General features: G+C 38.2%; 3 protein-coding genes across 3 annotated transcripts; 1 reads left to right on the top strand and 2 right to left on the bottom strand.

Moving 5' to 3' along the window:
• Positions 1-236: 236 nt before the first annotated feature.
• Positions 237-3888, top strand: LOC139194050 (serine/threonine-protein kinase BSK5-like). Its single transcript, XM_070818220.1, has 10 exons — positions 237-627; positions 734-963; positions 1140-1275; positions 1490-1623; positions 1720-1825; positions 2021-2106; positions 2344-2532; positions 2690-2851; positions 3012-3125; positions 3374-3888. Exons 1-10 carry the CDS (start codon positions 555-557, stop codon positions 3626-3628), a joined length of 1485 nt encoding a protein of 494 aa, XP_070674321.1. The 5' UTR covers positions 237-554; the 3' UTR covers positions 3629-3888.
• Positions 3889-5608: 1720 nt separating this feature from the next.
• On the bottom strand, positions 5609-7761 carry LOC103419277 (mitochondrial import inner membrane translocase subunit TIM10). Its single transcript, XM_008357393.4, has 6 exons — positions 7504-7761; positions 7361-7408; positions 6958-7010; positions 6460-6498; positions 6254-6323; positions 5609-5876 (listed from the first exon to the last, which is right to left on the bottom strand). Exons 2-6 carry the CDS (start codon positions 7400-7402, stop codon positions 5826-5828), a joined length of 255 nt encoding a protein of 84 aa, XP_008355615.3. The 5' UTR covers positions 7403-7408; positions 7504-7761; the 3' UTR covers positions 5609-5825.
• Positions 7762-8642: 881 nt separating this feature from the next.
• On the bottom strand, positions 8643-11775 carry LOC103419283 (uncharacterized). The gene is made up of 2 exons (XM_008357400.4): positions 11096-11775; positions 8643-9451 (listed from the first exon to the last, which is right to left on the bottom strand). Exons 1-2 carry the CDS (start codon positions 11467-11469, stop codon positions 9229-9231), a joined length of 597 nt encoding a protein of 198 aa, XP_008355622.3. The 5' UTR covers positions 11470-11775; the 3' UTR covers positions 8643-9228.
• Positions 11776-16199: the final 4424 nt, after the last annotated feature.

Here is a 16199-nt window from a genome sequence, read left to right as displayed (position 1 = left end):
TTGTTAAAACTTTTTTTAATAATTTAAATAAGATGGATTTGTAAGCCAGATAATCTAGGTAGACCAAAATTGGTTGCAAATTTGATTTAAAATTTTGGTATTCCTAACATTATCATTTGTAAGTCACGTCATGTGATTTACGAGAAATAGTTTAAAATTTTGATATCTCTAGTATCATCCTTCAAATTTTATTCAAAATACAAAACGCTCAATGCAATTAGTAATGGAACAACTTAAACATATGTTATGCAATATCGTCAGTTTTCTGACGTGAGATGCTCTTCAACAAATTCAAAGGGTTGTGTGTGAAAGGTTTCCCTTCTAGTGTCACGAAACAGGGAAGGAAGTTTCCCTTCTAGTTCTGGTTCACATTGCGCCCTTCCCGTCCGAAGTCAATGCGAAAACTGCGTGGTGGCTTCCTCTACAAATAATATACCACCACTGCGAAGTGGCAGCACAAGCAGAGACGTCGGCCACAAACATTTTAGAGAGAGAAAGCCATATTACATATTTCAGAGCTCGTTTCTCTCACTAGATTTTGATTCCTCAGCCAAATGGGAAACAGTTTCTGCCTTTGCTTCCGGCCGTACAACACCATAGCGAATATCGAAGACTCGTTAGACGCAGGCGAGGCGTTTTTCTGTTGATTCTTTTACACTTTCTAACTTTTTTTTCCGTCACTTTCCCGGGAAAAATCCCGACTTTTTTCTTATTTTTCTTGCGTGAAATGCAGAGAATAGGGGCAGGGACAAAATGGACTCTCCGTCTCTGGTGCCGGGGTTCAGTGAGTTCAGCCTGCAGCAACTGAGAGCTGCCACATCGCAGTTCTCGTCGGAGAACGTTGTCTCCAAGCACGGCGAGGAAGCTGCTAATGTGGTCTACAAAGGCAAGCTCCAAGACGGCCGTTGCATCGCTGTTAAGCGCTTCAGCTGCTCCGCTTGGCCTGATTCGCGCCGATTTCTGGTCAGTTTGACAGGCTAAATTTTTCTTTATTAAATTTGCTTTAAATTTGTGTATGTAATGTATTATTATAGTCCGGCGATGAAACAGACATTCGTTCTTTAATACGTGCTGCATAAATAAAGAACGGGCGTCCTGCACAGAGAATTTCTGTAACAATGTGTTGTGTATGGTTATAGGAGAACGCCAGAGCTGTGGGGCGTCTGAGGAACAACAGTTTGGCGAATCTGATCGGGTGCTGCTGTGAGGGCCATGAGAGATTGCTTGTAGCAGAATTTATGCCTAATGAAACTCTCTCCAAGCATCTTTTCCATTGTAAGTACCACTCTAATGTTAAAATTCTCTTTCTTTGCTAGTCTGATGTTTATTTTTTGATTGCTGGTATGTTTATGATGAAAATAGGATTTGTTAATTAATCATCGGGTTTCTTATGGACACAGATAATTCGAGATTATGATTTTTCGGTCTTCTTTTTTCGTTCTAAGAGAAGTAGAAACTTTAATTATTGAGTTGGTTGCAATTGGTGTAGGTGAGAACCAGCCTATGAAATGGGCAATGAGGATGCGAGTGGCGTTGTACACGGCACAAGCTTTGGCCTATTGCAGCAGTAAAGGGCGGGCGTCGTACCAAGATCTTAGTACTTGCAAAGTCCTGTTTGATCAGGTAATTATATAATTGTGGTTGTGAGTCTTTTGCTCTTTTAGATATTGTAGCTAGTCTTTTGATTGTCACTGCTTACACTGAGTTAACACTTGACAGGATTGGAATCCCAGACTCTCCTGTTTCGGACTCATGGAGAAAAGCAAAGATGGCAAAAGTTATAGTACCAACCTCGCTTTCAACCCTCCTGAATACACGAATAAAGGTAACACCTTCATTCCTTCAGCCAACAGAGACCAGTTTTTAATCTTGTAATGCGTACACTGCTTAGTAGAAGAGGGAGAGGGGAGGGAAATTACGAGCTTATAGCTTCTATATCAGTATGTTGCCCGAGTATTGAATAAATTTCCTGAGGCAGTGAAATCCTTGATTGAGCTAACATATAGCCTTCTGTTGGCAGGAAAAGTGATACCGGAAAGTGTGGTTTACGGCTTTGGAACCCTATTGCTTGATCTGCTCAGAAGTAAACGTATCCCGCCAGCCCATGTAAATTTTCTTTTCCTATTGTCTTTCATTGACGTGGATCTTTGTTCTGATATTTTTATTGACATCCGGTGGAAGATTTGTGGCCTATAACTTGTGCTTTAATGTGCTCCAAGTTAAAGCTATCTGTGCTTCATTTCAAGATTAAATATTTGGCTCTGATATGTTTTTGAGTTGTGTTGTGATTAAAATTCCATTTAAATATTCTGGCTAAATTAGTTTCAATTTTCTCTCTGCAAGGCGCTTGACCTCATACGCGATAAAAATTTGTTGATGCTGTTGGACTCGTGCTTAGAAGGCCATGTCTCAAATGATGATGGAACTGCACTGGTGCAGTTAGCTTCACAGTGCTTGCAGTCTGAACCTCGTAAGAGGCCAAATGTCAAGTCTCTTGAGAATTCCCTCGCACCTCTTCAAAAAGAAACTGAGGTATGCCAGGCTCTATTTATCTGGAATTGTCATGCTTTAGCATACGCATTGAAATGTAATTTGGTATTGCCTCTGTTTCAAAATGCTGATTTGCATCAATGCTGCAAATGGAATACCTTGAAGGTAGAATATCCTTTCATCCAGTGGTTTGTTGCAGGTTCCTTCATATGTTTTGATGGGTACCTACCACGGAAGTGTGCCTCCAAAGTTGCCCACATTGCTTTCACATCTAGCTGATGCTTGCAGAAGATTGGATCTAACTGCAATACATGAAATATTGGTGACAGTTAAATACGAGCAAGATGAACCTAGGCACGAAGTAAGTGATCTCAATTCTAACTTCTGAATGTTCTATTTTGTAATATCTGCCAAGGGAAAAGAACTGGCTTTCTATCTTGCAGTGATCACTTGCGTTTATTACCAAACAGTTTATGCTAAACTATGTTTAACGCACGACCCTTACTTAAATTCCCTCGCAGCTTTCTTTTGATGTGTGGACTGAGACAATGAAGGAGGCAATAGATTTTAGGAAGAAGGGGGATACTGCATTCAAAGAGAAAAATTTTGCCATCGCGATAAGTTCTTATACGGAAGTAAGCCACTAATCTTGAACTGCAAAACTATCTTGTCATAATTTCTTTAGTGTCCAGATATATTGGAAACTCACTTGATTTTGTTAGTGAACAAGATATAATTAGCGGTGGGGTTATGAAAACTAAGCTATGATAACTTAAAAAATACGCTTTACAAGTTTAGTACTACACATATTAAGTGGACATATAGTAGAAACGGATTCACTTATCAGTTTAGTCCTAAGTGAATCTTCTTATTTTCGTTGCAGTACTTTGATCGTGTGCCAGTGAAATCGCCAACTATGCTGGTTAGACGGTGCTTGTGTAACTTGCTGAGTAACAAGGCACAAGAAGCTCTTCGAGATGGCCAGGAAGCCCTAGCAGAAAAGCGTGAGTGGCCAACTGCCTTCTACCTTCAAGCGGCAGCCCTAAAGAGCCTCGGGATGGACAATGATGCGGAGGAAATTCTAAACGTTGGCACATCCTTGGAAGTTAAGAAGCTGGATAAGCTGAAAAGTGAATAATACGTGGTTTTTCCTCTTCGGCGTCTGAGTTCTTGTGATGCAGCACAAAATGATCAATTGGCCATAACAATCTTTAGGTTGGTCTTGACGTTTATTTTTGTTTATTTTGATCTGTAGCAGCCAGTGGCTATATAGAAGTCAAGTCAGTTGTTGTTTCCTCTTCTGTATATGTTCAGTTACTGATGCATTATATTAGGTTCTGGAATTGTCATTGTGTAGCATGCTTTATTTATAGAATTTACGCCAAGCAGCACTACATCCTATTAGATTACTGAGTGTTCTGCGTTGCTTGAGACAGCAGAATAAGAACAGACAACCAAGTTCGAATCTCCAATCCCGCAGTTTAGAATAGTTTAAAGTTCACCTATAAAAGAATAAGGGTACCATATTGTTAGGGGTATCTTAATTAGACCCCGCAAACTATTTTACGTTTGCTTCTCTCTTTTTGAGAGATTGTTTGGCTTAACGCGTGCATATTCTTTAAATACCATGTCAAAATGTGAACACTGAACCCAAAACCAATTGTCTATAGGCAGAAAGTCTTCTAATCAACACTGACATGTAAAAACCTACGTAGCTAGTATGATCATGTTAACAAGCTACTTAGTATTACAATTTAGTGGTATTCCTCTTTACTTGTAAGTGAGATGTCTAAAGTACAATTCTCGTCAAAGACGGATTTGAACCACATTATTATTATCTCATTGTGAGATTTAGCCCGCTCTCACTCTCTTAGTATAAATAATGATTGTTTGTTAAAAAAAAAAAACCGATCATGTTGACACATGAAATTTCCCCCCTCTTGACTTTGGAGCGTAAAGGTATCAAATGTCTCCTCCGCATCCCCACACAATTTTATGTCAGACGACTTTTTTTCAAGGTAAATGGTGACCATGAGTGGCCCAGCAGGAAACTGCATGGAAATCAGAACTAAAAAAAATGGAAAGTGTCTTTCCAAAAAACAAAAGAAAAAAGAAAAAAGGAAAGTGAGTAGAACACTCCCTGTCTCCTACCACCTAGCAGGAAACTGCAGAGAAATCAGACCTACAAGATTAAGAAGGCTACTTTGTTGCTGAACATTTCAGCTGTAGGTCGTGCTTACAGCCAATTCTGGATGGATATGTGTTCAAGTTTTGATTAAAAAATCAAAACTTAGACACACGTCCACCCAGGATTTGATGTTAGTAGGATCTCTAGTGAAATTTCAAAGCCAAGTCTTATTCCAAGATTAAATCTTAAGAAGCATTGGGTTGCTGCATTCCGAGCAAAAGACTTTGCTACTGCGATAGATTGTTACACAGGGGATGTTGCATTTAGAGTGAAAGGCTTTAATGTCACGATACCTTTGTACACAAAAGTGAGTCCCTAACTTATCTAGATAGGGTCGTGAAGTGCAAAGCCCCGGTCATTGACAACCGTCGTAAGGACAACAAAACCTATACTTATGTGTGTTCAACTCTATAATTATAGGCGGGATCAGTTGTAGGATGAGCACCGAGTGGCGTTCTGCTCGATTAGGCAAATGCGAGTGAGGGATAAGCTTTCCCAGTTCGCTTGGAGCTCATAGAGAGTTTGGGCAGAAATAGATGGTGAAAGCCCCTTTCTATTATATTAGAACTTGGATAGTTTCATCCTAAGTTATCGCGAAAACATTACCAAACGAACCCTTAAACTTGGGGTGATGTTGTATTTTCATCCTAAGTTAAAGGATCATTTGGTAGTACTTATAGAAAGGCTAAAAACATTTCTGGCAATGTCTGACGGAAAAAGGGTTTGAAGAAGCACTGAAAAGAACTTTTTCATGAAGCACTTGAATGTTTAGTAATGTGCTATAAAAGCACTTCTATTAAGGTGTAACCAAACCATCGAAAATCCTCGTAACTTTTCCTTAACAAAGCTGCCGAAAAGGTAGAAGCATTCCAACATTTTAAGGTGTAACCAAACCATCGAAAACAATGGCAATTATTCAAGAAAACAAAATAATTAAGAACTCTTCATTATGAATGCCCAATTCTACTATGGTCTTGAACATAGGGCGACGGATGATAAAACTGTCCCTCATTCTTCCGTCGACCAACAAAATGGGGAAAAACAAAAGGGCACAACAATGCGAACAATTACAATCTCCACATCGCCGGAGATCCATCCAAGCATCCATCTGAGGAACAGCAGCTCTCTAACAGGACTAGACAACATTTTACATAGGAGGCCTACCGGAACCAAGCAGCTGGCCGACTAGATTAGTCACCTGCAAACAACAAAATGTTTCAATCATATAAACATAAAAAACTAACTTGCATTTGCATAATCATAGATGCGGCAGTAGCAAAAGTTGTGAACGTTTATTGCTTAGTTTCCATCAAAAGCGTTCAACTGGTAAAGACCAACACTCAAATTTAAAAATATATACTCTAAAAAATTGCAATTGCAGTAGTTTTCGGAGATTTTCAAAGAAATTATTTGGAGAGATGCAGTGGAAGTAGCTAAAGAGAATAAATCGAAGTGATAAATATCAACGACAGCAGAAATGAAGAAATAAAAATATTTGAAGGATGACTGGGATTGTTCTTATAACGTAATCCAATACACTAGCACTAAAATCATATGAAACATATAGATACTTACATGCCAGTATTTTGACACGCACCGATCAATGCAACTGTTTTCACCCATATTTAGCTCCGACTCCTTGTACCTGGATGTATTTGACAATTCGCATTTACTAACTTGAGTAACTTTAGATTTCAAAAAAGGGCCTAAAAGTAAACTGCTGCATATCTTTCATAGAGGTCCATAAGAACTAAAACGAGAAAAGAAAAGGGTTCTCATACTTCTTCTCGACGCACTTGTTGAAACATGTGTGGGTAAGCCTGAATCAATAAACAATTAAATGCGTAAGTGAAAACCGGTAACCACTGGAGCCAAAGTATTAGACATGGAAAATTGCAGATACCAAAGCAGAATTCGCAACCTAAATAGATGTGCTCAGTCAAAGTGTATAACACAAACAGAAAGGACTAAAATGCTCACACATTGAAGCCACAAGACAACCAAATACGATTGCTTTAGAACTATTGTTCAGAAGCCTTGTTTTTTAGTGAACAATCATACATGCTCATCAGCACAAAGTATTAAGTCCAACGGAAATAACAGTGAAACAGGTAAAAGCCAAAATAAATAAATAAATAAATAAATGATCACGCTTATGGAAAAAAGCCCCTAAAAATTTCTCAAACTAGAATATAGGCTTGAAGAAACAACCCTCGCCGCCCTTCCATATAAAACCACAATAGTGAACCGTGATATCCGACACCGTACAGAAAACTTACTTGTTGAACAACTCAACCCTGTATTCCATCTCCTTCTCTGCCATTCCAAAAATCTGCACATTCATTGAAAACAAACTTCAAGTCTTTCCAAAACGCCAACATTGTTTAATAACACAACTTTTATGGCAACAATTCATAACAAAAAGAATAGAAATCCATTAACATCAACCATATTGCTCCATCCTAACTCCCGTGAAATGCCTCGGTTTCACTACTAATGTCGAAAACACCGCCATCATTGACCAACTAGACAAACTATACCAAATCTGATTACACCCCAACTCAAAGAATACACAGATTCCCAACCCCCATTAAACAATCTGACCATGAATTTCCAATCTTGGGTATACTTGAAATCATATTCAAACTCCAAAGGTAGAACAATGAAGAAAAGGGAACTCACCTGTTCCTTGTCCAAAACCGTCGGCTCATTAGGGGCAGCCATTAGATCCTAAAAAAACCCCAAATTAACTCACACGATTCCTTCAAAACCGAAACCGAAACCGAAATAGAATGAAGCAGCAGAGAGGGTTTAAGTAATCTTACTCGGTGGGAGAGAACCGAAAGTGTTGTGATTGGAAGCTCTTAGATGCAGAGGGTTTTAGGTGTCTGATTTGAGGCTGAAGCAGGTGAAAATGGAAATCGCACTGGAGGTGGAGGTATACTGCACCAATTAGGGTTTTAGGAGTTAGTCTACCGCGTATGCGAGATAGACGGAAACACAAGCCGTTCACTGAATTTCTATCCCCGAAAAGCAGAGGATTAATGCCCTCTCTTTTTTCCCTTGGTACACAAGTAGTGGATAATTTCACAAAGGCCCATGTTTGTTTAAATAACTTATTTTAATTTTTTGAATTTTTTTAAATTTCAGTTTTTTTTTTAATTTTTTTTAACAAACGATATGATCTACACGGAAGAGATTGGTTTAGCCTCACAATGTGTTAATAATAATGTGGTTTAAATTTGTTTATGGTGAGAATCGAACTTAAGAAAAATATCATTAAACTGTAGTACTAAATGACTTTAAATTTCAATTTTTGAAAAAGAAAAATACTTTTATTTTCATTTTGATTTTTTTTACTAATTCACATTTCAACTGATTTAATCAAATTGGCTAAAACAATTTGATATTTTTTTTTACTATACATTGAATTTTTTTTAAGAGGACCAAATGGTGGCGAAGCCACGATAGTTCACCGTGAGATGGAAAAGATTCATAGAGACATTTCAATTTCAGCCTTCTTCTGATCACAATTGTGCGATTCACCTACACCAAAATTCTTACACAGAACGAGCTCTGTGAAATAAGAACCTAAATTCGCTCTAACCATTGGGCCACCTGGTGGTAATTTACTGTACACTATTTTCCGAATCGAAAAACTCATATTTTTTTAACACTTTTTTGGGTATTACAATCTAGTAATCTACTAAGAAGTCCCAAATTTTCTTTATGAAAAGACAAAACTCCCTTAATGCTTTTACCATCTCGTTAAAATCATGGAAACATGTTTTGGTGTTTATTGGATAACAATTTTTTGTTCTTAATGCCTTTCAAAATCTGCAATCTGCAATGATTGGTAGCTTAAATGGTTAAGCGTAATTGCTCACGTGCTGATTTAAATTTGCTAATGAGCCTAAGCAAAATGTTATGCGGACATACTGGTGCGGACAGTACAAACACCAGGTGAACTGAATAATACTCATAACTTGAAGGAATCAATCTGAAACACTTGAAGTCTCAGGCATAGCATTTGAATGAACCGAAAATTTCGAATTCATGGCGTTCATGCCGGTAACTTGTATATTACAAGGATCATTGAGTAGGTACATACTGTCATTAACCTTTTAAATCAACGAAGACGCCAACAACCTTCGTTGTCATGCTTCATGAACCATGACTTACAGGTACTAGGGCTTGATGAGCATCTCCACTGAGTTCTTCCACACTGAGGAGTTCTTAACTGTACAAATAAGACATGCATACACGAAAGCTTTGCCAGACCAAGCACACAATGAAGACAGCAGATGGAAAACAGGTTCTTACCCCCACTTATCCAAAGATACTATAACTTACTATCGATAGCCATGCGGAACAATTTATATTACAGATGACGGAGAACGTGCGTAGAAATTTGGAGCTAAGCCTCGAACAAGAACATAGGGCCTAGTAGGAAGGCGTACAGACAAAGTAGCAGCATCAACAAGAGGAGAAGTGGAAAACTGCAACTTACCCCTACACATTCAGAGCCTTTTTCTTTTCCCTGCTGGTGTTCATGAAAGCACTTTGAAGTGAAAAAGCCATGAAATTACAAAGGCAAGGATCATGCAGGCAAGCAGGAAATTCATAATGCGGCGGCCATGCCACATGGTTCGCGTTTCAACCAGGATCATGGGTGCTGCTGGTACTGATGCGGATGTGGCAGTAATGGCATTTGACTCGTTTATCTGCTCACTGGAAATGTTGAATGCAGTGACGCCACAGATCTCGCAGGTTCTGTAAATTAAATAAATTAAAGTATGCTTTGTAACAGTAGAATAAAACCTATGTAGAACAAGAATTGAATGAATTGAACCACATGTGCAGTTTACTAAATTATCTTTACCATTAAACTTCATGCGAAAACAAGACCAGATTGAAGTAAGAAAAATGAAAATACAAAGACAGAAAACATGTCACCCAGACAAGACAACTAATTGCAACCGTAATGCAACGTATTGATCGCTTGTGGAAACAGAGAGACAGAAAGAAATGAACTATGGGGATTTTGAACAAACATAAAAGTGTATAATCAAAGCACTCAAATATTACCGGTCGTCAGTAACTTGTTGGCAACAGGTCTTGAGTTCAACATCAAGGCGCTGAATAATTAACTACCAGAAAGCACTCAAATATCAACAATATAGGCCAGAATGCTATACAATCACTATCAAACAATGTAGCCAGGAATCTTCTATTCCTGTTTTTGGTAAAGAGTCCTGACGTCAACATGTCATTCCATTTGCTTGCCATGATAACCAAAATCAAAATAGAATTAGCATGGTATCCTTTACTCATCCTGGTTATTAATCAAGTAAGTCTTAAGACTCTCAAGTCTTAACCAATCTGTCTATAGTGTACGTTATAGTATTTGTAATGTGATTCGGATTAGGTAGACTATAATTTCCTGTTGCCAAAGTTTGGAGATTTCCTTGCAGGGGATATAGTGTGCAAGGTCCTAAGAATTTACCATATTATCATCTTTGGAGTTATAAATAGAAAAGAAAATAGAATCCACGTATAGTTTTTTTCTCAAATTTATAAACGAAATAAAATTGTGACTGAACCAAAGAGCTAAAATTCATTTACGCAAATATCAACTTTTAGTAAACCATAGGCATGATTATATGAAACATTTACCTCTAAATAAGAAGCATATATAAAGAAATACATGGCACAAGATATCTACATTTAAACACAGGAACTCAATTCTTGCACACAAAGACGACTCCTTTAGCTCACATTGGACCCCCTACTTTCCACTAATGTAAATGCCGCAGAAGACGTGCCAATAAAAACTCTAAACCTATGGTGATCGATATCTTTGAGTTTGGATGGACTGTACAAGTGTTGACCAAGATTTGTTCTTCTACAAAATTTTCTCAATCATGTGGGCAACGTGATCTGTCTCATTCAACTTTCCAGTAAGAAGCAAAATAATAAGAACAATGGTGACCACTACATGAAAGGAAAGAAGCTAACTAGCTAGTAAGATATCGAATAAGCTGAACTCTCGGGAGCAGGAACCTGAACTCATAGTAAGATCATAGTTTGAAATGAAACCAGATCAAGGTGAGAGATCCAACTCCCGAAAACAATTACAATTACAATTACATCCATGTGCACTTCAATGCAGAATTGCAGAGACAGAAAGAAACATAATCCTGAAGTTTATGTACTCATATTGTTTTTGATCTCCAAAAGGTAAAACTTCACCACAAAACAAGCCAATTTGTTCCATTAAGCGTAATTCGGATGAAAATTAAACAATCAGACGAGGAAAACATCCAGAATCCAGCAGATGGATGTTCGTAATCACAAACAGAAACACCAAAAATCAAAGAAAATAATGAATTGAATTCAGAAAAAGTTTGTACTCACGTATCTCCCTTGATCTTGAACCAAGTCTCAGCACATTGCTTATGAGCAGCGCCCAAATCCCCCTTGCAAGAACACCCCAAATCAATTGGGACCCCAGAGCCAGAGTCAGTCCCACCGCCCCCTTCCAAACCCAAATGGCAAATCCTGCAATTTCTCTCAACTTTACTCAAATGCACCACCTTCTTCAGCTCCAGAACCCCACTCTCCAAATCCACCAACTCCACTGGACAATCCGACTCACAAGACTTCCTCTGGACATTACCCGACTCAGACATCGAGTGCCAAGACTGGTCATCGTCGGAGTCATCCGAGACCGACGCGCCGCTGCCTCCGGTGGCCGAACGGCGGTGGTGGGTTGCCTCGGAAGCTGACATTCGTGAAACCCAGAAGGATATATGGAATGAAATGGTGGAGGGCAGTGTTAAAGTAGCGGCATTTGGATATCGAACATGGTGGGGAGAAGAGAGAGAGAGAGAGAGAGAGAGAGAGAGGAGTCCGGGAGCCAAGGCGAATTATAAGGAGGATGGTGGGGGCAAAACTGCAGCGATCAGAGAAGTGTTTAAAAGGATCATGATAAAAGACTTGTAACCTTTAAGGCTGCCAGTTGTGGGACACTCACAGACACAGAGGCACAGGCGTTAATGATAGAGACACAGGTAAGACATAAGTCTTATGAGTGTGTACTTCCAAGTGTTTACTTAAGTAAGAAAACATAAAGAAATTTCACATAACACGTTTTCTAATAGTATTTTGCTGATTTTGCTGATTTCTTCCATGAACTTTGTGAGCAAAAATTTGTTATCTTCGATTTTGATGAATTTTTACTTAAAAAATAAACAAACACATTTGATCAAGAATCAAAGCACGCCAAATGATTAAGATCATTTTTAAAGGAGATGTCAAATTTTAAACTTAAAATTTAAATTTGAAGGCTTACATAGCACTTTGACATGTTTTACAGTTTTGCTTTCCAACTTATATGCCAAATTTTAAATATAAAAAAATATATTCATATGTATTTGCTTTGCATTGGTAATGAAAAGAAACAAACTGATAATGCTTTAAACCAATTTAAAAAAAAACTAATAAAAAGCATTTAATAATTAATTAAATTTTTTTGAAGGTGCTGCCAAATTTGGCAGCAAGAGGAGAGTGTCATTCCATGTCATGCCACATCATATTTGGTTTATTGATTGGAAAATATTAATGTTGTCTTTTATTATCGTTATTGTTGATTTGGATATTTTAACATTTCCTTTAAAGATGCTCTAAGTTAGTTTCTTTGAAAAGAGATAGAGTTTTAAAACTTGATTGCGTAGCAAAAGATTATCAAAATTTGGTGGAGAATGAGATATTTATAGGAGCTAGATATTTATAGGAGCTAAGGCTGGTCACATGGGGAGGGTTTGACATGCCATGTGTCGACATCCCGTTGGTCCAGATGTTTCATTTGTAAAATGAAGAGGAAAGAATTATCCGGATATTGTTTAATTAAATAATATTTTGTGATTATCTTATACGATTACATACCATTGTGATTCATTACTTGATTGAGTTGATCTTAAATTAGGAAAGTATAAAGATAAGATTTAGTACTTAATGCTATATTTAAGAGCATCTTCAAATAAGATGTTAAATTTTAAACATCAAATTTAAATTTGACAGTCTGTGACATTTTGACATCTTTCAAAATTTTACTCTCCACCTGGTATATCAATTAAATATTATTTTATTACATTCTTTTCTTTTCTTTTTATTTTATTAAACTATTATTTTATGCCCCTTCTTTCTTATCATCTTCGTTCTCTATTTTCTGAATCTTTGTATACGTGCTTCTCTTCTCCATCAACAACCTATCGCCCTCTACCATCACATCGATATACTCGAACTCACCTGAAATCTAAAGGCCACAACCGTCGGCGATGATCTGCCTCGAATCGTAGCTGATCCAAAACCCCCGGATTTCTTCACTTCGCACCTTCAGCCATGCGCTCTGCAAGCTTCCCTCCCACGAGTCCCTCACATCCAATTCGAACCCGACAGTGATAAAATCAAATGCAACCTCACCAAGAATGGTCACTTTTGATTAATTTAATAGATCAGGGTAATTCGGGGTCGATCGTAAAAGCAAAATTAAAAAAATTGTCTAGGCCCATATGTGATTTAATGTGGGCTGCAAGCCACATGTAAAAAAGTAGGCCCAAATTGGGCTCAGGTTGGCTGCATTGGGCAGCCCAATAACCTACAAAGCAATATGCATGCTTGCTGCGATGTCGTGGGCCAAAACAAAAATAAGCCCAAGTGGGCTGGTAGGAAAAATTAGCCTAGCTTCAGGCTGGCTAGGAGCCGAGAGGGCAACGGGCTCAGGAAATAAAGAAAAAAAACATGAAGCCCAAATGGGCTAAGCCTGGACAAGGCCCAAAAGAGGTAGGTTTGATTTGGGGCGCCCCAGCTACTATGGGTGTGTGGTATCGCCGAGGAAGAAGGTGGCGGTGTCTCAGCGGCGATGATATCAATCCAAAACCAAGGTCGGAATCCACAGAACATCGATAGGAAATGATCACGATGTCGGAGAAATCTAAAAACTTAAAGATTCTTCGGGAATCTCTTAAATCCGTTCGAAAAAATCTGCCCACGAAGACGATTGCGGGTCATCGAGTTTTGTGCAAATAATCCATCGGCATCGAGATTTCCACCTGGAAATATGGTGAATTCGGGGATGTAGGTGACAAAACGCTAGAAAAAGGCGTCGTCTCGAACCTGGGAGTGGTTCTGGGCATCTGGGTTTTGGGGCAGAGCCAGCTTGGCTTCAGGTGGCTTAGGCGAGAACGCGGCTGCAAACCACGGCTTCCTTTTCTTTTCTTTTTTTTTCAGATTTTTTTTTTCAATTTCTAGGGTTTAAAAAACCCTAATTGCTTCTAATTTTTTTCAATTCTTTCACTCATATATTCCACATAGCAAAAATTGCATAATGCATGATCAATTCTTTGACTCATATATTCCACATAGCAAAAATTGCATAATGCATGAAACGTGTATATATATACACACACACACGAAACCATATTAAACCCCATACCTATTCAAACCACCAGCATTTTAGAGTTCTTCCTTTCTTTCCTTCCCATTATGCTCACTGCTCTTCCTTTCTTTCTTTTCTAAACCTCAAATCAACGAAACCAACCATGAATCCCAGACGCCTTTTCACCATTGTTGTATGCCTTTCTCTCATCGCCTTGTTCTCCGCCTATAAGGATACCAAAAACAAGACAACCCCATGCAATGAAAATGCGTCATCCACCATCCAGTGTTCTCGCAATCACTTCCGGTGATCATCCAATGGGAAACCAAGAAACCTCTGACCCTAATTTTTTTCAACGACTTATTTCGTATGAATTTCATATCCGATACCACCATCTGTTAACCAATTACCCACACTTTTCCATCTACTTCTTTGTGCTATTGATTCTCCAAGTCGCATTGAACATCTCATTGTACGTCCAGCTGATGGCAGTTTTTGTGGCTTTTATAATCTTCGAGAGTTTGAAGTACATCTTCTTGGCAGCGTACCTAAACACCCGCCGGTAAGAAAGTTTCTTTCTTGATATTCTTGCTTCATAATCAAATTAGAATTTCGCGGAAGTGGGTGTTTTCGTGGATTGTGTTTCTATTTGGGGGAACTGGTTATTTTCTGTTGATGTGAAATTTGGTTGTTGTTCTGGGGAAGTCGAGATTTCAATTCAATATTTTTGTTCTAATTGGTGTTTTTATATGTTTGCTCTATTTTGACTTGTGCTTTCTTTGTTACCCAAATTGTTCATGATATGCAGATAAAGCTTTAATCTTTCGGTTTTTGTTTATATGGGGTTCTTGATAATTGTTTCTTGATTTGGAATAAAAAAAAGCATTTGGGAAAATGGGTGTTTTCCCAATTGTTGTTGGGGAAATAGGTATGTGCTTTTTGCTCTGAAACTTCCAAATTTTTCCAAATGGGTGGATTTGTGTTACAAATTGAGTTTTGTGCTTATGGGTTTTTGAGTTATAATCTTTTGTTCTAAATGGGGTTCATTTCACTGAAAATTATAACTCAAAAACCCATAAGCACAAAACTCAATTTGTAACACAAATCCACCCATTTGGAAAAATTTGGAAGTTTCAGAGCAGAAAGCACATACCCATTTCCCCAACAACAATTGGGAAAACACCCATTTTCCCTAATGCTGTTTTTATTCCAAATCAAGAACCTCATATAAACAAAAACAAAAAGATTAAAGCTTCATCCGCACAGCATGAACAATTTGGGTAACAAAGAAAGCACAAGTAACTGAGCAAACAAAAAAAACACCAATTAGAACAAAAATATTGAATTAAAATCTTGATTTCCCCATAACGACAACCAAATTTAACAGCAACAGAAAATAGTCATTTCCCCAAAAAAAAGAAACATAATCCAGGAAAATACCCACTTTCCCAAAATTCTAATTTGATTATAAAGCAAGAAAAGAAACTTTCTTACTGGCAGGTGATTAGGTACGCTGCCAAGAAGATGTGCTTCAAACTCTCGAAAATCATAATAGCCACCAAAACTGCCATCAGCTGGACGTCCAATGAGATTTTCGATGCGACTTGGAGAATCAATAGCTCAAAGAAGCAGACGGAAAAGTGTGGGTAATTGGTTAACAGATGGTGGTATCAGATATGAAATTAAGACGAAATAAGTCTTTGAAAAATTTTAGTGTCAGGGGTTTCTTGGTTTCCCGTCGGAAGATCACCGTAAGTGATCACAGGAACATGGATGGTGGATGACACATTTTCGTTGCACGGGGTTAACTTGTTTGTGGTATCCTCATAGGCAGAGAACAAGGCGAGGAGAGGAGCATACAACAATGGTGAAAAGGTGTCTGGGATTCATGGTTGGTTTCGTTGATTTGAGGTTTGGGAAGGAAAGAAAGGAAGAGCAGTGAGCAGAATGGGAGGGAAAGCTGTTTCGATTGATTGCTGTGCTTTTTTGGGTTTCTTCTTCTGGACGTCAAGCATTATAACCAAGCTTCGGGCCTTTAGCAACTTGGCCCAAAATAATATTTCCCAAAAGAAGAGGCTTTTG

The sequence above is a fragment of the Malus domestica genome, chromosome 03 (genome assembly GCF_042453785.1).
Source record: "Malus domestica chromosome 03, GDT2T_hap1".
NCBI classification, from domain to species: domain Eukaryota; kingdom Viridiplantae; phylum Streptophyta; class Magnoliopsida; order Rosales; family Rosaceae; genus Malus; species Malus domestica.
This window is presented reverse-complemented; position numbering and strand designations above follow the sequence as displayed.

What these genes read in the sequence shown, in the direction of transcription:
- LOC139194050 (XM_070818220.1), top strand. Translation starts at nt 555, where the DNA reads ATGGGAAACAGTTTCTGCCTTTGCTTCCGGCCGTACAACACCATAGCG. An exon ending in CTCTTCAAAAAGAAACTGAG is followed by an intron (nt 2,533 to 2,689) that starts GTATGCCAGGCT and finishes GGTTTGTTGCAG; the next exon opens with GTTCCTTCATATGTTTTGAT. An exon ending in AAGATGAACCTAGGCACGAA is followed by an intron (nt 2,852 to 3,011) that starts GTAAGTGATCTC and finishes ATTCCCTCGCAG; the next exon opens with CTTTCTTTTGATGTGTGGAC.
- LOC103419277 (XM_008357393.4), bottom strand. Translation starts at nt 7,402, where the DNA reads ATGGCTGCCCCTAATGAGCCGACGGTTTTGGACAAGGAACAG. An exon ending in AACAAGTGCGTCGAGAAGAA is followed by an intron (nt 6,324 to 6,459) that starts GTATGAGAACCC and finishes AAATACATCCAG; the next exon opens with GTACAAGGAGTCGGAGCTAA. An exon ending in GCGTGTCAAAATACTGGCAT is followed by an intron (nt 5,877 to 6,253) that starts GTAAGTATCTAT and finishes TGTTGTTTGCAG; the next exon opens with GTGACTAATCTAGTCGGCCA.
- LOC103419283 (XM_008357400.4), bottom strand. Translation starts at nt 11,469, where the DNA reads ATGTCAGCTTCCGAGGCAACCCACCACCGCCGTTCGGCCACCGGAGGC. An exon ending in TTCAAGATCAAGGGAGATAC is followed by an intron (nt 9,452 to 11,095) that starts GTGAGTACAAAC and finishes TTTAATTTACAG; the next exon opens with AACCTGCGAGATCTGTGGCG.